Source organism: Suncus etruscus, chromosome 4 (genome assembly GCF_024139225.1).
Source record: "Suncus etruscus isolate mSunEtr1 chromosome 4, mSunEtr1.pri.cur, whole genome shotgun sequence".
Lineage (NCBI taxonomy): Eukaryota > Metazoa > Chordata > Mammalia > Eulipotyphla > Soricidae > Suncus > Suncus etruscus.
Genome location: NC_064851.1, coordinates 147,485,127 through 147,505,658, shown reverse-complemented (window position 1 = coordinate 147,505,658; position 20,532 = coordinate 147,485,127). Strand labels below are relative to the sequence as shown.

The following is a 20,532-nucleotide window of genomic DNA, read 5'->3' as shown; positions in this document are numbered from 1 at the left end:
CTAACAGCTGATTCTATGTAAGCTAATATTCCCATAACTTTGTTTATATGAAATCTAACACAAAAGGTATCCAATACCATCCCCAAACTTGCAGTCTGACCTCATCTCCAAAACTTCTTGCCGGGTTTCTTCATATTTTTTCTTCCATTCATTTGCTTCAATCTCCTTAGTGATTATCTAGATAATAAAAAAGATAAAGTTTGGTTTTATCTACTCAACTTATTAGAATCTGAATTTAGATGAGAGACTGTAAACAATACAAAACCAGGACCATCCTAAAATATTCAATCTACATAAGGAATAGAAAGCCCCAACATGTCTAAGAATATTTAATGGGGAGGTGATCTACTCCATAAAAAGCCTGTAAAAATCATGGGGTCTGGCCCTGATACATGACAGGACAGGCACTAATACTTTGAATCAGCTGTTCATGGCCTTTCTGCCTGTAGTTTATGGCTATCAAAAAAAACCATCATAAATATCCAAACATCCCTTGAAAGAAAATAAAATCTCACCCTTACCCAATGAGCATAACATGCACAAGTGCTTGGGAAAATGTACTGGCAGCCATACAGGATGCTTTGGAATGTAGCCAAAGAGTAAAGGTAAGCAGAACATAGGGATAATTTGAGGTGGTAATTACTAGGTGTACATGCTACCTTCATTGGCCTGGTTCTCAGATCTACAGGCCCAGAGCCAATGGGGACAGGACTCCAAGAGCAGAACCATCTGTCGTAGAGATGTGGCGCTATTGCTTCATAAAATCATAGTATTAGATACTGGAGTGAGTCGGACTTTTTATCTGTCAATATCTCTGATGGACACAAATGGAGCAGAAAGGGGCTAACAGTACCATGCCTCTACCCATCCATCTGCATCCATCCCACTATTGACAAGATCTTGCTAACTAAACAGAATCCTCATCTCTACTTAGAATGACCTTGCTAACTAACTGGAAATAAATGATCTAAGCTCATTACTACAAACTCCCTTTGTCCCAACTGGAAATAAATGATCTAAGCTCATTACTACAAACTCCCTTTGTCCCAGCCTGGAAATAAATGGGTTTCCACTGTTCTCTTTAGCTTTCCTTGGACTTCTTTGTGTGTGTGTGTGTGTGTGTGTGTGTGTGTGTGTGTGTGTGTGTGTGTGTGTGTGTGTGTGTGTGTGTGTGTGTGTGTGGTTTTTGGATCACACCCAGCAGTGCTCAGGGGTTATTCCTGGCTCCAGGCTCAGAAATTGCTCCTGGCAGGCACGGGGGACCACATGGGACGCCAGGATTTGAACCGATGACTCCATGAAAGGCAAACGCCTTACCTCCATGCTATCTCTCCAGCCCCCCTTGGGGGACTTCTTAACCACTGCTCCCAAGTTGTGAAGACAGGATTATCTGAGGCCTATCAATAGCAATATAATGTGACGGATCTACATTCATACATCTCTATGTACTTGCTTGGGGGGTGCCAGGAATAGAGCCCAAGGTTTCACTCATGCAAGGCATGAACTCCATAACTGAACTATATCTTGGGGTCCAAATAATGGAATTTTCAAATAGTGTACTTTTTTAAGTTTTAAAAGACCTTTATCAGAGGTATTTACTATTTGTGCCACATAAAAACAAAACTAGTATACCTCCTCTAACCAAAAAAAAAAAAAAAAATAGTGAAATTATCAAGAAACAAGCTAAAAGAATTATGATGGGAGAGGACAGTAACTAGTTCACAATATATTGCAGTCTTTCTTATTATATCAACCCGGAAATGCAGTGATTTATTTTGAACAAAGGCTGTTAAAGAAGCATAATACAAAAATCTGACAGTTGGACTATTTAAAGAACAGATAAAAACAGGAAAGAACTTTTAAAATACTGTAAGTTGAGAATGTAAGAAGCTGTTAGGCACAAGCACATATTCAATGTAAGGTGCAGATGCTGATTTAGTTGTGTATGTGGGCAAAGTTGGCAAATAGGGCACTTAAAATTCCATGGCTAAAAGAGCAAGATATGCATAACATCTGAAGCAATCAGTAATTACTACCACCTCCTCACCACCACCACCCACCACCACCACCCACACAAATAAAGTGTTCTAGTACCAAAGCAGAATTATAGAGAGCCCTTTATAGCAGGCTAAATAAATGTGAAGAAGAAACTTTGGCTGGAGAAAGCTCAAGCCAACAGAGATGGAATCTACTCCCAGGCCCGGAGAGATAGCACAGCGGTGTTTGCCTTGCAAGCAACCGATCCAGGACCTAAGGTGGTTGGTTTGAATCCCAGTGTCCCATATGGTCCCCTGTGCCTGCCAGGAGCTATTTCTGAGCAGACAGCCAGGAGTAACCCCTGAGCACCGCCGGGTGTGGCCCAAAAACCAAAAAAAAAAAAAAAAAAAAAAAGGAATCTACTACCAGCACAAGAGTTAAAATTACTGAGAAATGGAGAAAGTGAGAAGTGACAAAACAAGACATACTTTACCTCCTCTCTTATCAGAGTGAGCACAGCTGTCTTATCTGACTCACTGAGGCAAATCCCATCCAGAGGGCTCTCTCCTCCGCAGCCCACAGACACAGGGGCCTTCTCCAGGGAGTCTGACAGTCCCTGTAGGGGAAGAAATTATGTTCAGAACACCCAATGTCTTAAACCTTCGTTACTAATCTGATTACAACTTTGGTTAATATTTGTTTTGCTTCTTTTTTGGAGCTATACCAAATTGTGCTCAGGGCCTAGCCCTAGCTCTACACTATGATATTACTCCAGTCAGGGCCTAAGGGAGTATATGAATCACTGGATCAAATCTAGGTTGACTACATGCAAGGCATCTTAACTCACTGTACAATCTTTCTGGCCCCCAATCACATCTTTTAAAAGTTGGCTTGCAGAGGAGAAAAACAAAACCAAACAAAACAACTATGAGCTTTAAAAACAAAAATCCTGGGGCTGGTGAGGTGGCGCTAGAGGTAAGGTGTCTGCCTTGCAAGTGCTAGCCAAGGAAGGACAGCGTTTCGATCCCCTGGTGTCCCATATGGTCCCCGCAAGCCAGGGGCAACTTCTGAGTGCTTAGCCAGGAGTAACCCCTGAGCATCAAACAGGTGTGGCCGGAAAAAAAAATCATTTTTGGTGGGGCTGGAGAGAGAGTGCAACAGTTGTTTGCTTTAAATTCAGCCAACCCAGATTAGATCCCAGCATCCCATATGATCCCCCAAGCCTGCCAGGAATAGTTTCTGACTGCAGAGCCAGGAATAACCAGAGTGCTGTCAGGTATAGACCCAAAGCAAAACCAACCAAACAAAAACAACCCTACCTAGAGCTTGGGAGAATGTTCAAAGGGTTAGTATTCATGTTTTGTATGGGGGAGGCCAGGGCTTGATTCCTGGCACCCCATGGCTCACTAAGCACTGCCAGAGTAGTTCCTAAGCACTGCTGAGTATGGTCCAAAATAATATATCTACTTCTACAGTAAAACCTTTTTTTTGTGAATTTGCTTAATGCATAGAAGAAAGAGTCATAGCAGATACCCACCAAACATGCAGAAAAGAAGTATTCTTGGTTAATGTCTCATTCTGTAGGGTGTTTCTTTCATTGATGTATTCAAAATAAATAAAATTTCACTATATAGGGAGCAGAGGCACAGCGGTAGGGCATTTGCCTTGCATGCAGCTGACCTAGGACGACCACGGTTATATCCCCTGGTGTCCCCCATATGGTCCCCCAAACCAGGAGCGATTTCTGAGCTCATAGCCAGGAGTAACCCCTGAGCGTCACTGGGTATGGCCCAAAAATCCAAAAAAAAAAATGTTTTCCACTATATACTGATAATATACAGCCATTTTGTGTAGAAATGTTTCTGAGATATATTACTAACAAAGCCAGTGGTTAGTAATCTCTGTCTTTTGACCCCAGCCCCCAAATACTCCTAGATCTCTAGATCTAGATTTAACTGTTTTGTAGTGACATCATAAATACTAGGAGCGGCACATAACATTATGTGGGACTCAGGGGGGCAGGTTGTAACACACTGGCTGTGCCTGGGAGCTATTACAATCTTGAGGTTGCTTTTGGAGGTGCCTAAGGAACCCTGTGGACCAAATGGTGCCAGGAATCTAAACCAGGGCTTCATCCATGTAAGGTAAATGCTCTCTCACTAAGTCACACCCCTCTTTTTTTGGTTCTTGCTGTTTCCAGTCCCCTCTGGCAAAATAAGATATACCAGTTTTTCCAATAAACTCAAGTTACAGAGTCACATTTGGCTGGTATTTTGTTTTCTATAAGAACAAAGACTATACTATCTATTTTTTAAGATTTGTGTGTGTGTGTGTGTTTGAGAGAGAGAGAGAGAGAGAGAGAGAGAGAGAGAGAGAGAGAGAAAGAGACAGGAAGAGAGAGAGAGAGAGACAGAGAGGCAGAGAGAAAGAGAGAGACAGAGAGAGGGGAGGGGGTGAGACAGGGAGAGAGAGAGTGAGAGAAGAGAGCAAGCCTGGGAATTGAACCCAAAACCTCACACAATGAAGGATGGGACTCTCCCACTAAACCACATTCCAATTATTTTTTCTATCCTTTGAAAGAAAAGGTTCTGTATAAATGGGGCTTGTGGGGGAGAATGATACAATATCATTATTCTAAATGCCAGCCAGTGCCCTGGGAATAATCTCAGTAACATTAATGTCAACATCAGTATAACTGGTCAGTTCTCTGGTGAAACAAGAATGAAAGTCCAAGGTCATTTTACAGGCATGGTTTCTAAACCCAAGGTTATTACAGACTCAATGTCTCTGAAGGGGATACTAAAAACCACACACTTAATTTTTTTTTCTTTTTGGGCCACACCCTGTGACGCTAAGGGGTTACTCCTGGCTATGCACTCAGAAATTGCTCCTGGCTCCATATGAGACACTGGGGATTGATCCAAGGTCTGTCCTGGATCGGCCGCATGCAAGGCAAATGCCCTACCACTACTCCGGCCCCAACACACACATAATTTTTGCATAGTCTCACACACCCAGTCCAGGAACCCACAATAAAATCCCCTTGCTCAGGACACAGTAAAGATATGCAAATACTGCAGTTAGACAGCAACCTCTGTTATAGCACTTAGGGGAAGTAGCTTCCCCCTACTGACAAGTCTATGGTTCACCCACGGACTTTAGGATAAACCTTTAGGATAAGCCTATCACGAGTCAGAGGTTAGATGTTGAGGGAAGTCTTTGAAACAACCCCCACTGACCACAATCCTCCCTTGAGTATAATCTCTCCCCATTTTATATAGGTTAGTTCCAATGATTCACTTCTTTTTGGGGATGACAGTCCTGGCAGTATTCAGGGGCTACTCCTGGTTTGGTACTCAGGGGACCATGCAGCACCAGCGATCAAATCCAGGTCTCCTACATACAAAGCTTATACCCCAGACCATTAATTTAAGTCTCTGAATGTCCAAAGACTCATCTCAGAAAGAGAATATGGTCACTGTATGACAAGAAAAAAGACTCCAGGCTTTATGATGTGGAAGATTTAAGAGGCAAGGAACTATGTGAGTAGGTTAGGAAGGAGGCCAGGATAAGACTGGCAGGCCTTGATTGAAGTTTGTGAGAAACCCCAGTAGAGGTTAGAAAATTGGACCAGAATTCCTGATTCAGAAACGATGAGTTAATAAATGTTTACAGTCTTAATCATTAATACTCTTGTTTTTAAAGGAATAACAGTTGATAAGAAACATACTTCAGAACAATTTAATCATCTTATTCACTTCCTGTATCATGTTTCTGTTTAAGAAACTTTCTCAGATTAGAGAGATGTGCAGCTGACTGAGGCATGCTTTGGGTGCAGGAGGCCTGGCTTTGCTCCCCAAAGTGATTCGGTTGTCCAGTATCAGAAGGAACAACCTGAGCACAGAGCAAGAGTAGCTCCAAAAGAAAAATAAATCCCAAATCCATGACGGGCTGGAGAGAGAGGACACTGAGTAGGACACTTGCCTTGCATACTGACAGCCTGAGTTCAATCCCTGGCACCCCATAGGGTTCCCTATAACCAAATGATCAAAGTCAACTTGACCATTAAGATACACAATATACAGAGCATTGAATTCTGTTGTCTTCTAACCAATGTGTAAGGTCAAAACTTAACTATGAGGAAATAGTTAACAACCAAATTGAAAGTCAATCTAGAAAACATCTCAGCAGTACTCTTCAAAAGTATCAACGGTCAGGAGAAACTGAGGAATTATCACAATTTAAGAGACTAAGCGGGGAGGAAGAGCTGGACTAGAAATGATACAAGGACAGTGATGAGAAGGTCTTGGACACTTTGGTAAAGGTCTATTGACTATGTACATCAAAACCATAAAAATTAACACTACTGTAATTATGTTACCTAAACTTAAAAAATTTAGGGCCAAAGAGACATACAGTGGGTCAGTGCTTATCTTGTAGGCAGATGACCTGATTTTATGGTTCTACTGATGGCACCACAAATAGTCCCTGAGGTGCTCAGAGGCGATCTTTGAGCATAGAACCAGGAATAAACCCTAAGCATTTTCTTGTGTGGCCCCCAAACTGATAAATAATAATATAAATTTGAAAATAAAAACAAAAGGGACTAAGAAGTCTAAAACTGAGAAGTAACTTTCTCCATTTATACAATTTTATTTCGGAGGGCTACTGTGATTCTGTAGCAGGCAGGTCACTTGCCTTGCATGTGGCTGACTTGGGTTCAATTCCCAGTATAACCTATGATCCCCTGGACACTGCCAGGTACTCCTGTGATCCCTAAGCTCAGAGCCAGGAGTAAGCCCTGAGCACTGCAGGGGTGGCCCCCAAACTACAAAATAACAACAAAAACAACAAATATTTTTGGTTCATGAGTTTAGTTCATGAACTAAAAATGTTCACAATAAGATAAATTAAAAAATAACAATATTTGATGCATTTAAGTGTTTGATTTTGGGGGGAGTGTGGAGGGGACAGTCTTTTGAGAAGTGCTCAGGAATCCCCAGTGGATTCAATATGAGGGTCCAAGAATGTTTCTCAGGGCCTCCAGGATCCAGGGAATCTGTAGTACTAGGGATTAAGCAATGGCCTCCCATTGCAAAGCCTCGGAGTCATTTCCTCAGCTCCTGTTTTTGATGTCAACTTAAATACAGTCTTCTAGACACCTGCCATGTAGTTGACAGCCCTGGCTCCCATCCTTCCTAGCACACACATTCTGTTAGAACATTCATCACAGGGTATCTTAGGTTGCTATTCTGCATCTATTACCAGTGCTTCTCCCCTCCTTCTCTTCCTTCCTCCTCCTTTTCTTCTCTCCCTCCTTTCTTCCTTTTTCTATACCCAGAGCTCCACACATGCAAGGCAAGTACTCTACCTCTGAGCTAGAATCCCAGCCCCACCAGTGGTTTCAAAAGAAACAAGATTTTAAGTTGCCACATAAAGTAAAATAGGTAAAATTATTTTTATAATAGTTGATTTAGTGTAGTAGATTCCAAATATTACCTCAAAATGTAATCAATATAAAAAACTAGACACTTTAAAAAAAAAAGCTAAAATATGGGGCTGGAGAGATAGCATGGAGGTAAAGCGTTTACCTTTCATGCAGAAGGTCATCGGTTCGAATTCCAGCGTCCCATATGGTCCCCCGTGCCTGGCCAGGAGCGATTTCTGAGCACGGAGCCTGAGCACTGAGCACTGCTGGGTGTGACCCAAAAACCACAAAAAAAAAAAAAAAAAAGCTAAAATAAAAACCAGAGCTCCAGTCCCCCCACATTCTATGTTTAGGAACTTACAGACAAAGCAGGTTCATCTTTTCCCGTCTTCTGGCACGTCTCTTTCTCTGTGCCTGAAACACAGAGAGTCATTTTTTACAGCCATTAAGAGATGATTCCTTCCTAGTGCAAGACTCTTGGAAAGCCCTGTGCAGGACCAGAATGACTTCTATTTTTCAAAGGTGCACTTGCATTTTGTGGACCACTGTGTTGTCGATGTGGCAAGTTCAAATAGTGTGGAATACAGAGGAGTGTGCAGTTATTCAGTCGTTCACAGAGCAGCAGGTTCAGATAGCAGGAAGAGCACGGCTGCCCCCTTGTGTCCACAGAGAATTTTACAAATGAGTCAGTCTACCATGGATTATTTATTACCCAATCTGAGAGAATTTAAATTCCAGCTCAGAAGGGATCGCTCAATCTAAAAGACCTAGCAGATAAATGTCCATGTTTACAAACTAAATCATGCTCCTCATACCTTCTAAAATTGTATTATTTATCTCTAAAATATAACTGCTACTCTACCAGTAGAGGCTACATGAAACAAAAAAAAGCTGCCTTTTTAAAGGAATAGATTCACTAAAGAAAAACATTTTAAACATGGAAAAGCGCAAAGTATTTATTATAAAGTGTAATTCTCAGCAAGATGTATTAAGATAGCAATTTGTTATTGCTGTCAATAGTAAATTCTCTAAACCATAGATGTGATCACTACTGGTTTGGTTTTTGGGTCACACCCACTGATGCTTGGGGGTTTACTCCTGGCTCTGCACTCAGAAATGACTTCTGGTTGGCTCAAGAGACCATATACATGCTAGGGATCAAAACCAGGTCAGCATGAGCAAGGCAAATGCCCTCCCACTGTACTACGCCCTACTGTTTCTGTTTGGTAGCTTAAATGACTTTTGTTTGTTTGTTTGTTTTGGCTCCCTGGCTCTGTGCTCAGGGGTTATTCCTGATGGGGCTAAAAGCAGATTTGGTACCAGGGATTATATGAAGTGGGTATGTGCAAGCAACTGCCTAAAGTTGTACCATTTCTCTGATCCCACATCACTTCTCTGCTAAGACTTTTAATGGTTCCCACTACCTATAGGACTAGCCCCAGTTTCTAAATATAACACCCCTTATCCATTTGCTCTGTGCTCACATAGAAAGTTACTGGGCATTTTAGCAACACAGCAGGTTCCTTTTAATCCCTGTGTGAGAGAGATTCTCTTTACTAATATATACCTGTTTGTCTCCATGAAGACCAAACACAAAGATGCCTCTCCACAAGAAATGGTCTCTGGTGCATGGGACAGAGTCAGTTTACCCTACAGACCTGATTAGCCCATACTTCCAAATCTGCCCGTGACACAGTTAGCTGCAGGAGGTCGGTCACCTGCTATTCATCAACTCTGAGGACATCACTGTAGCTAATTAAACCTCAGTTCTACATACTTCTGTTGAAGGGCTTTCCTCCAGTGAGGAAGAACATTATAATTAAACATGTATGTGTTTGCATCTGAAGAAACTTCAAAACTAAAACACCTCAAGAAGTTCATCAAGGACTGGAGAGATAGCATGAAGGTAAGGCGTTTGCCTCGCATGCAGAAGGACGGTGGTTCAAATCTCGCATCTCATATGGTCGCCCGAGCGTGCCAGGAGCGATTTCTGAGCAGAGAGCCAGGAGGAACCCCTGAGCACTGCAGGGTGTGACCCAAAAACCAAAAAAATAAAACAAAATAAAATTTAAAAAGTTCATCAAAATTACTCTTGTATAATTACCACAAAGAACAGAATTGCTAAGAAGAAATGTCAAGTGGCAGCCAAGTAGCAGCTGAGATAGGCCTGAGAGAACAGGAAAAATTATTATAGCCAGAGGCAAAGAAGTGGCCTTCAAATTGGAGAAATAAACCAAGTACAACAGTACCTGGCATTAGCCCGTGTAACTGGGACAGTGGAGAATAAACATGCACGAAGTGTGGTACCAAAGCTAGATTATGATTTTAAAGTTCTACCTCGAAGGGCCCCAAGTGAAATTATGCTATAATAGGGTAAAGGAAGATAGTTCAAAGAATACATGCTTTACATGCAAGAAGCCTGGATTTGACAGCCAGCCCCAAGGGGAGCAATTTTCAAGTAGAGCCAGTAGTAGCATCCATACCCCTCTTCCCCTAACAACCTAGTCAAAAAATTATGCCATGGAAAAATCCTGCTTTTAAATAATAGTTATTATAATCAGGAAGAGTAGTCTAACATCTACAAATTCAAGGCTAAAGATGTTTTTCAGGGTTTTTTGTTTGTTTGTTTGTTTCTGGTTTGGGGCAGTGCTCAAGAAACCATATGGCATCCCATTTGGTCCCCTGAGCCTGCCAGGAGCAACCCCTGAGCACTGCTGTGTGTGACCCCAAAACCAAAAAAAAAAAAAATAGAGGCCAGAGAGAGGGTCCAATGAACTAAGCACCACCTTTTTCACATGGGAGGTCTGGGTTTAATTCTTTGAAATTCATCAGGAGTCAACCCTGAGCTCTGAACCAACTGTTATCCTTACCCTAAGCACTGCTGGGTGTGGTCAAAAACCAAACCAAAACAAAACAAAGCACAGATCAGCACCTGAGATCTTTCAAGAGACCCAACTTTCTAAACTCTCTAAGGTGCCTCATGCCTTCAGATTCCAGGCACTTCTATGCTTATGTACATTAGAAAGAAGAAGATATGCTTCCATACCTGCTTCTGAGGATGAAAACGCATGATTTATGGCAGACACAGGAACATTGGTACATTCAAAGTACTCCAGGTCTTCCTCTGGCTCACCTTTCACCTCGGGCTCCGCTGATTTCTGACCAGATGAAGTGGATGCCAGTTTCTCCTCATCAGTAGCATGGCCATCCCTATTAGAAATATCTGAAGTCTGGAAGACTGCATCTCCTTCATCCTAGAAAATGTAGCAGAAATATACCTGGAGTAATTTAATCAAGGACTTTCTATATCTGGGCTAAAGTGGGCAGGGCATTTGCCTTGCACACAGTTAACAGGGTTCAATTTCAATCCCTGACCAACAGATGGTCCCCTGGGCACCACCAGATGTGATGCCTAGGTGCTGAGCTCGGAATAAGTCTTGAGCACAGCTGAGTAAGGCCCCCAAAGAAATAACAACAACAAACCTGAAGAATTCTCCATGTATTTATTTTGAACTGAAAAAAAAAATCTGAAGATTGAAAACTTTTCCTAGCGTGAATTTTTACTTTTCAGTTCTGGGGCAATACCTGGCAGTTCTTAAGTACTAGCTCCATATGCACAGAAAATGTAGTGCTTAGTCTCGAACTCAGGCAACCCACATGCAAAGCAAGATTCTGGTCTGTTTGTTAAGATATCTCTGTGGCACAACTAAGTTTATAAGCAAGAGGTTTCAATGGTTCAACACAACTCCTTTAATATATTTTGCTTATAAATACCCTAAAAATTTATGAAAATTGACCCATTTTATTTTCAGGTGAAATCTAACAACTTCTCAGTTTAACCTTAAGTAACATCAATGAGTGTAAGGTCCGTCATATTTAAACATGATTTTGCTTAATTCAACAGGTTATTCTAATGTTTTGATGTAATATGAGCTATGTAATTTGAATGTGATAATGTTCTTGAATACTCAGGAACTGACATTATTCCTTTTCCTCTCTTAGTTTGTAATTCTACTCTAGTTCTGTTAAAAAATATTCTCAATGAAATGCATTTGTATGCTTAAAAATCTTATCACCATTTCCTATACCTAGCAATACTGGGGGTCCAGGGGTCTCTCCTGAAGATGTCAGCCTGGCAGTAAAGGCCTTGATTAGGTATGTGGAGGGCATGTAGTACCAAGGATCAAACTTGGGGTCTCAAACATACTAGGCATATGCTTTACCACTAAAGTCCTATTTCCAGTCCCTTAAAACTCTTTTAAGTTCTCCCTATTCTACTTACCTATTTAAAAAGCAAAACACTTTTTAGATCACTGATCTCCCTGGGTTGATACTTTTTCCCCAGTTAACATAATTGTTAGTCTAAAAATATTACAATTTTAGGAATAGAGCATGTAAAATGCTTGCCTTGCAGAGGACGGTGATCTCTGGCACTGCATGTGGTCCCCCTGAATCCACTGGGAGGGATTCCTGAACACAGAGAGTAAGCCCTGAGCACCCTAGGTGTGTCCCAGAGCCAATAAACAAATAGAAGTATATCTTTAGTAAATAAAACACAAAAGCACATTTTTAGTAAAATGAAATTCAATGACATTTTGTTGCACATTTTATTTATTTATTTATTTATCTATTTATTTATTTATTTAAGTTAGTTTTTTGGGCAACACCCTGTGGTGCTCAGGCTTAACTCTGGTTCTGTGCTCAGAAATCATTACTGGCAGGCTCAGGGGATCATATGGGACACTGAAGGTAGATCCTGGGTTGGCCATGTGCAAGATAAACACCTTACCCACTGTGCTATTCTAGCCCCCTGCTACACTAATTTTTAAAAGCTTTTTATAAGACTTGTTACTTTACTTTTTTTTGGGGGGGGGGAAGTAGAGGGAGAGTCTTTGTACTACACTTGGCAATGCTCAGGGCTTTCTTCTGCCTCTCTGCATAGGGATCAAATTTGGTGATACTCAGAGGATCATATGTGGTACCAATGATGGAATATGCAAGACAAGCACACTGTCTACTGTGCTATTGCTCCATTTTAAAACATGTTACTTCTTGGGGCTGGAGAGACAGCACAACATTAGGATGTTTTCCTTGCATGCAGCCAATTCAGGATGAATGTGGTTCGAATCCTGGCAGGAGCATTTTCTGAACACAGAGCCAGGAGTAACCAGAGCACCACAGGGTGTGACCCAAAAGCCAAAAAAACAAAAAACAAAAAACAAAAAAAAACAAAGGCATGTTACTTCTTAAAAGCAAATCAAAGGTCAATTTTTCATGGTTATTACTGTTTGATTTAACAGTAGCCGAAGGGCAATATTTTATATGCACTGAAAAATGAATAATGAATACAATTGCAAATCTTTTTAAAAAATGTCGTTTTATTGTGCCACAGTCAGCTGTACTCAGTACTCCTGGCTCTGTTCTTAATGATAACTCCTGGCAGATCACTCCTTCATCCTGCCCCCTCAATTTTCAAATCTAAAATTATGGACTGGACAGCAAACTCACAGGCTGAGCACAAGCTTTGCATGCAGGAGGCCCAGGTTCAATCTTCAGCACCATATATTATTCTGGACATCACTAGAAATGACCTTCTTAAGCACAGAGCCATGAATAGCCCCCTGTGTACCACTGGGAGTCTCTCAAGAAATAAAGAAAAAAAAATTGGGCAGGAATTATACTTAAATGTATGCTATTAATGGGCTGAAGAGATAGTATAGGGATTGAGGTGCTTGCCTTGCACATGCCCATCACCAGTTGAATCCCCAGCAGTGTTGTATATGGTCTTCCAGTAGAAATGATCCCTGAGCAGAGAGCCACAAGAGTAAGCCCTGACCACTGGGTGGGTCCCAAGCCCCAAAATTCGTTATATTAGTCCAACAAACATGTTTCTTCTACATTTAGTCTAACATTTCTGTATAACAGAAAATGTTTTTAAAACAGGGGAAAGATCTCATTGTAATCAAATGTGTTTGGGTTTTATTTTTCATTTGTGCCCTACTTCATAGTTATAGACAAATATAATTTATTGCTAGTATTAAAAAATGTCAATTTAGTTTTGACCGGATTTTGGTTAACGGATCACATCTAGTATTGCTAGGAGCTGTATGTCCTTGAAAGCTCCAGACTGGTCCTGGCAATGCATGAAAGACCTCATGTAGTGCCAGGGGCCCAGCATCGTGGTGTCTTATATTCTCCAGCCCTTTGAACCATCTCCCTGACCCATTAAAAATATTTTTAATGCTCTTATCATGTGACAGCACAGGTTCTACTACTTAATCCAAAGAGTTAGTTAAAAAAATATTTAAAAAACAGTCATCAGAAATCATTTTCTTCTTAAAACCTATATCAGTACTTCAGATCTTCCCTCTGGTACATTTTACAGCCAGTGGTAAAGCACCTTAGTAAGATTTATAACAAGTAAGAGGGAACTTAACAGAAAAGAAATTGGAAAGGGGAAGCTGGAGAGATATTACAAAGGTTAAGATATTTACTCTTCATTCCACCAACCCACTTGAATCCTTACAGTCCCTAGACCTCCACACCAAGGATCACCAAGTCAGGAATGCCTCTGAGTACTGCAGGGTGTGGTTCAAATCCCCAAATCTGCCCTTATACTCAAAAAGAGGGAAAGGGATGATTGTCCTCCACAGTGTTCTCAGATTAATTTTAGGGTGCCACAGCTCTGATCACTGGTTTCCCAGCATTTCTCCACTGGAGAGTGTATGGATATTCCCAATAGTCCAAGAAGGTCACAGATGGAGACTGTACTGGTGGTCACAACACCAGACTCGGGGTCTAGCCAGAAGGAGAGTGTGAAGGTCACAGGAAAGAAGCAAATTTGGAAGGGAGCCCAATGAGGAAAAGGTGAGAAATGCTGCTCGACTGCACTCTTCATTTCCCAGACTCCTGGGTAAAATCCAGCATGGGGATGACTATCCAAAGGACATTTTGGTGGTAGATACAAGCTTACCTGAGAGCATTCATCCAAAGCAAGAGCCTGAGTTTCATATTTCTTCACCTTACATCCACTCCTGGAAAGGGGGTAAAAAAGACCAGACCGGTTTATAAATAATATTGACAACTTTTAAATTATGAGATGAAGCAACAATAGCAGGGTATGTGAATAGAAGCAAAAGCAAAAAGCAGCACACAAGTTCTACAGCTGCGCATTAGGGAAGGAACCATTTTTTTGTATCTTTCAAGTCTTTGCCCAAGAGACAGCAAGCAAGGCATCAGCTCAGCTCATTCTCGAAAATACCACCATACTTGCTTCCCCAGAACGGCAGACACCAATACTGTAAAATCCCCAATCCCAGTTTTTAATTACATATACCCAAAGAGGGGTGGAAGAGAGGCTGGAATGATAGACAGCAGGTAGGGCATTTTTCTTAAAGATGGCCGATATGGGTTTGATCCCTGATATTCCGTATGATCCTCCAATCTACACCAGAAGTGATTTCTAAGTACAGAGCCAGAAGTAACCCCTGTGCACCAGGCCTAACAATGAAGGAAAGTAAAACAAAGACTTAGCTCCCAGAGACACTCAGTTCATCTGATCCTTCCTCTGTGGGCTTTGACATTCATTAGGAAAATTACCACGCTGAACCAGAGTCTTTAAAAGTTCTTTATTGGACTAAAAGCCACAGAAGTGTGATAAAGGAGTTCCAGACCTGTGTGCTAACAAAGAACAATTGTGGTCAACAGAAAGCATGAAATCATTTTAAGTATTACCACTCCTATTAAGCAGTATGATGGAACATTTAAACCACCTGTTACATTCAACTGGTCCATAATTTTTAATCCAAAGACTAGCTAAGATTCTATTCCTTTTTAGTAAATTTAGAATTCCAGTTAAAAGATGAAATTCTAGTAATGCAACCGCTCCCCCCCTCCACCCCCAATTGCAATTTTTTATTTGGTGGAGGGATGGATGGGGAGTACATAGTGACCATAATGCAGCACAGCCACTATCCAGTTCATGGTTTTCTTTCCTAACACATTTTAAGGGTCACCTCCTACCATTCTAACTGAGTAAAATTGAATCCCTGCTTCAAACCAGCAGTCTTATCCAGTTTAAAAACACAAAACAAAACAATCAGGGCTGGAGTGAGACAGCTTAACAGGCTAGAGCTCATGCTTTTCATGCAGGAGGCCAAGGTTATATCCTCAGCACTGCATGGTTCCCCGAGCACTGCCCAGAGCGACATAAAGCATAAAGCACTCATCTGGCAGTAGTTCCTAAACACCCCCAAACCACCCTCTTCCACCAAATCAATTATTTTCAACCGAAAGTAGCAGAGCAGTACTGGGATGGTCTCAGGACCAACACAGCATGTGGTCTCAAAGCGCACATGTGAGGTGTGCCAAGCCAGGGAGCGCAAGCTCTTGTAACTGAGGCAGGAACACAAGTGTCACTCCTCTAGGTACAGACATCACAAGGCTAAGCTGACTAAGCTACTGGCAAATGAAATGCAAAAAATCGTAAGGTCAAACTCAGAAAAGGAAGCCAACATGCTATGGAAAGATGATCTAGGGACAGTGGGCAAGGAAACTGTCAAAAACTCTAGGGACAAACAGAAACAACAACAGGAGTACTTACAACAGAAAACAGAGAAATTTCACTTGTTCAGTAGTCCTGGAGCACCAATATAATCACACAGAAAAGAGACAGACAGATGGAGAAAAAATATCATGTAAAGCCTAGAATATTTGTCTCTATTTAGATGTTAAGAGGCTGCAAGGTTCTTTCTGTGAGATTCAAAATGTCATAATCATGAATGTTAACACTGGTGAGTGAATGGTTAATTTTAACACAGCAAAGAAAGTGTCAGAAACATACAGAAATGCCAGAAAGTCAAACTTTAGATAAGTAAATTTCCAAATACGTTTGAATGTAGGGAAACACTATTTCACAACTGAGTACATGTAAGTATCCAGGCAACCAAATTAAAGAATATGCACAGGGGCCAGAGAGAGAGATAGTACATCAGGTAGGACAGCTGCTCTGTATGACCCTGACCTGGGTTCAATCCTGGTATCACATATGATCTCCCAAGACCTATAAGGAATGATCCCTGAGCACTAACAGGTATGGTCCTAAAACAGACATATAAAAAATAAGTGTGCATTTCTGGGGTGAGGCCTTTTTGTAATCAGGTCAAGGATTTTTTTTTCCCATTTTCTCCATTTTTCTGGACCTATGCAAACATTGGCGATTGCCACTATCACACCTTTACTATATTTTTTTTACTCTTATCCTTTAAGGAAAAAAATATAACTTACTGAACTTAAAAACAAATTACTGTAGTAGAATGCCTGTCTCGAATACAGGCAGGGGATGGGAAGGGGGAGGGGGTAATGTTGCACTGGTGAAGGGGGGTGTTCTGGTTATGACTGTAACCCAAATATAATCATGTTACTTAAATAAAAAATATATTTAAAAAAATAAGTGTGCATATGTAAACTATAGTTCATATTGGATCTACCTATATTATCCTCTATATTTATATATCCCTAAGATGCTAATAATGACTTTCCATAGTTTGCTGCAAAAACTCAAATTGCAGTATGTCCTCATTATACAAAATAATCTGAGAAGCCAATTGTATGTGTCATTTTGTTTTGGGGCCACACCTGGCAATGCTCAGGGGTTACTCCTAACTCTGCTCTCAGAAATTACTATTGGCAGGCTTGGAGGACCACATAGGATGCCAGGGATTGAGCCTGGGTTAGCTATGTGCAAGGCAAATACCCTATTCTCTGTACTACTGCTCTGGTCTCTCTCTATATCTCATTTTAAGTAACAAAAAGGTTAATAAAACTTACTCTCCTTTAGATTTTTCTACATGTATATGTTGCCTTTTTTTTTTTTTTTTACCAATGACAAGATTTGCTAAACAAAATTTACAGTAACGAGGTTGATCAACCTTCTCTTACAGAGTTTTGAGTGCATAAATTAAAAATATACCTATCTGTAAAATATGAAATCAAGGGTCAGATATGTGGCTTAAAGATAAAAACACTTCCCTTGTAGATGTTAAGTCCTTGGTTCAAATCGATGCACCTTTGAACACTGCTGGGAGTGACCAAAAAGAAAAAAAAAAAAAAAAAAAAAAAAAACCAAAGAAACAAATACAAGAGCAAGAAACTCTTGCACCAAAAATAGAAGACCAAAAAAGTGTTTTAAGGTGATATGACTCAAGAGAGGATACTTGCTACTAAAAATGAAGTATAGGTTATGGGCAAAGAGTACAGAAGAAAGGGGAAGGGAGCTTGCCTTGCATGCAGCTAACTCTATTTGATTCTGGTATTCCACTGTCAGGAGTGATCTCAGAGCACAGAACCAGGAAAGTCAGGTCCCCATATCAATAAACGAAGTGTAGGATAATTTTTCTCCTTTTTTCCCAGATTTAATTTCATCTGACATGGAGGCACAGGCCACATGCTTTCAACATAGATCTGAAAGGAAGTCTTCTGATAGACCTTGCTAGGGCAGAAGCTAACATATACCCAAGCACTATTGAGACAGAGGTAATTAACCTTAGCCACACAAGTTAATTAATCTGGTTAATATATTCAACTTCTTGGACATAATCAAAGAACAGATCAAGAATAACCAAAAAAAAAAAAAAAAAGAAAGAATAACCAGTGACATCTGATCACTTTGACAAGTTCTGGAGATACTGTAAGATGGCTAAAGAATTGATTGCAATTTTGCTAATGCTCAGAAGGTCCTGAGAATGTCTGATCAATAAATACTTTATGATATTGTATCTTTCTGAGTACAACTCAGCATCCCTCCTTACACTTTCATAGCAATGCTGAGCATTATTTTCCTAATTGAGATATAGAAACAGCTCACCCACCTCCTTTTACATATTTCAGCACTCTTCTGCTGGGTAGGGGCAGGACTCCCCAGTGGTGCTGGAGGGCACCCCTGGTGATATTCAACCAACTATGTGAGCCTGAAAGTTTGATGTTTCAGTCCAGTGATGTGGTGCTACTAACATCCAACAGAACCAATAGTATTCCCAGCTATTAGTAGTTCACATTCTTTTTTTTTTTTTTTTTTTTTTTTTGGTTTTTGGGCCACACCCGGCAGTGCTCAGGGGTTACTCCTGGCTCAGAAATAGCTCCTGGCACCAACCAACCACCTTTGGTCCTGGATCGGCTGCTTGCAAGGCAAACACCGCTGTGCTATCTCTCTGGGCCCAGTAGTTCACATTCTTGCTACCTCACAGGTAAACTATGGGCTTGGAACTGCTTTATCCAGATTTTTATTTATGTTTTAATTCTTTCTTTAAACTCTATTGATTGATTGATTGTTGGGCCACACCCAGCGGTGCTCAGGGGTTATTCCTGGATCTGCACTCAGAAATTGCCCCTGGCAGGCTGAGAGACCAGATCGGATGCTGGGAATTGAACCGGGTCCCTCCCAGGTCAGCTGCAGCATGTATGGCAAATGCCCTACACCATAGTGCTACCTCTCTGGCCCCCTCCAGATTTTTACAAAATCTGAAAACAGCATTGACACTTAGTTATTTAGTAAATGAAGCAACTTATGATATTCCAGACAGTACTTCAGCAAAACCATCAAAATTTCTGTTCTCATTTTCCCTCATTCTTTCACCCCCACCTCACAAATGAAGGGAAAAAAGTTTAGCTAAATAAGAAGATTAGAAAGAAGGCAGAAATATAAAAAAGGAGGCCTTTAGTTTTTCTGATTCCATACAAGAATGAATCCTGCACTATAAAGTAAGGCACTTTGCCTGAGTCTCACTGCATTTAAAAATAACTCCAAGTTGCCACAACCTAAAGCAGCTGGCTGCTCAACTTTCAGGAAAAAAAAACACACACACAAAACGCAACACTCACACGCCTCATCACTCACGTTATTAAACGCGACTTTGCCTTCTTGGGTGACTCTAAGATTTCATTACTATGATTAGCAGGAGGAGAGCAAAAGTCATTGCTTGGAAAAGCCATGGCTGGTTTAAAGGGATCCATGGATTCAAAGTTATCTGGATCAAAGTGGTAGGATCCTTTAGAGGAGAGGGGAGGGGAGTTCTGCAATGTAGACTCTGTTGCTAAGGTACCACTGGTGGGGACATCACACAGACTAGGATCCGGCTTCGATCCGGCTGGGGACAAAGGGGACTCATCTGTTGTGGGGACTGGAGGCTGTTCTGTACCTCTGGTGCCTGCTGGCTTACTGGTAGCATCTTGCTGGACCTTGGGGGTTTGTTTGCTACCCAATTTCCTGCCAAGTTTCTTTGGAAGGGCTTTCCTGGACTCAGCGTTTTCCCCATCTTCTGCGAAATCAAACTCAAGCTTTAGAGGTGAACTCTGTGACTCCTCCAGCAGCTCAGGCCCTGAATCACTCCCGGGAACCTTAGATATTTCCTGCAACTCAGAATAAGAATTCTGGATTCCGAAACCTTCTAGCAAAGGCTTTGCTTTTCCATCCACTTCTGCACTGAAAGAGACCAGAGATGTGTGCTCCAGAGCAGCTTCCGACTCTGACAACTCATAAGCAATTATTTTCTTCCTCAGAGAGACAGGTTTCGGTTTTCTGAGCTTACTTCTGTAGGTCACAGGCTCAGGGTAGTTGTCAGCCTTGAGATCAGCTTCCACAGAAGCTTCCTCCAACATGACCCCCATGGTGTCTTCTGTCATACCCTTGTCTTGGATAGATTCTTGCAGGCCAGAGGGCAATTCTGCACATGAGACTGAGGTTTCAGAGCCATAAGCTGTATTTTCTTCAAGGACTGATGGAATATCGTTACAATTCTTGGTTTCTATTGAAAATGGCCTCACTATGGAAATTTTGCTAACATCAGGTTCAGGCTCTTTAAAATTCTTGATTGAGTGAGATTCAACAGTCTGCTGTGAAATCTCATTTTCGGAGGATCCAGAACAAACACCTGATGAACATTTTTCAACCACTTCTGCTACCTGTGACTCTAAAACAAAACACAAAAGCCATCAGTTAAAGAATGATCTTTTCTGGCACTGGCAAATACTCTTTATTAATTTAATTCACAAACAGTATATATGTCCCTCTTTGCTTTCACTAACCATCACTAATGTTCAATAAAAATGACAGTGTTGGGGCCTTGGCAGTA

General features: G+C 41.1%; 1 protein-coding gene across 8 annotated transcripts in view; it reads right to left on the bottom strand.

Moving 5' to 3' along the window:
• TACC1 (transforming acidic coiled-coil containing protein 1) overlaps positions 1-20,532 on the bottom strand; it is a 60,965-nt gene that overhangs the window by 10,184 nt on the left and 30,249 nt on the right. For 2 of the 8 annotated variants that reach the window (XM_049771841.1, XM_049771837.1), the window contains exons 3-9: positions 19,299-20,370; positions 16,008-16,043; positions 14,379-14,439; positions 10,452-10,659; positions 7,767-7,819; positions 2,471-2,593; positions 101-177 (exon numbers count right to left, since the gene is read on the bottom strand). In XM_049771841.1, coding sequence (XP_049627798.1) covers positions 101-177; positions 2,471-2,593; positions 7,767-7,819; positions 10,452-10,659; positions 14,379-14,439; positions 16,008-16,043; positions 19,299-20,370 — 1,630 coding nt within the window. The remainder of the gene's footprint in view (positions 1-100; positions 178-2,470; positions 2,594-7,766; positions 7,820-10,451; positions 10,660-14,378; positions 14,440-16,007; positions 16,044-19,298; positions 20,371-20,532) is intronic. The other 6 variants (XM_049771843.1, XM_049771839.1, XM_049771842.1 and 3 more) reach the window with 3 other exon arrangements.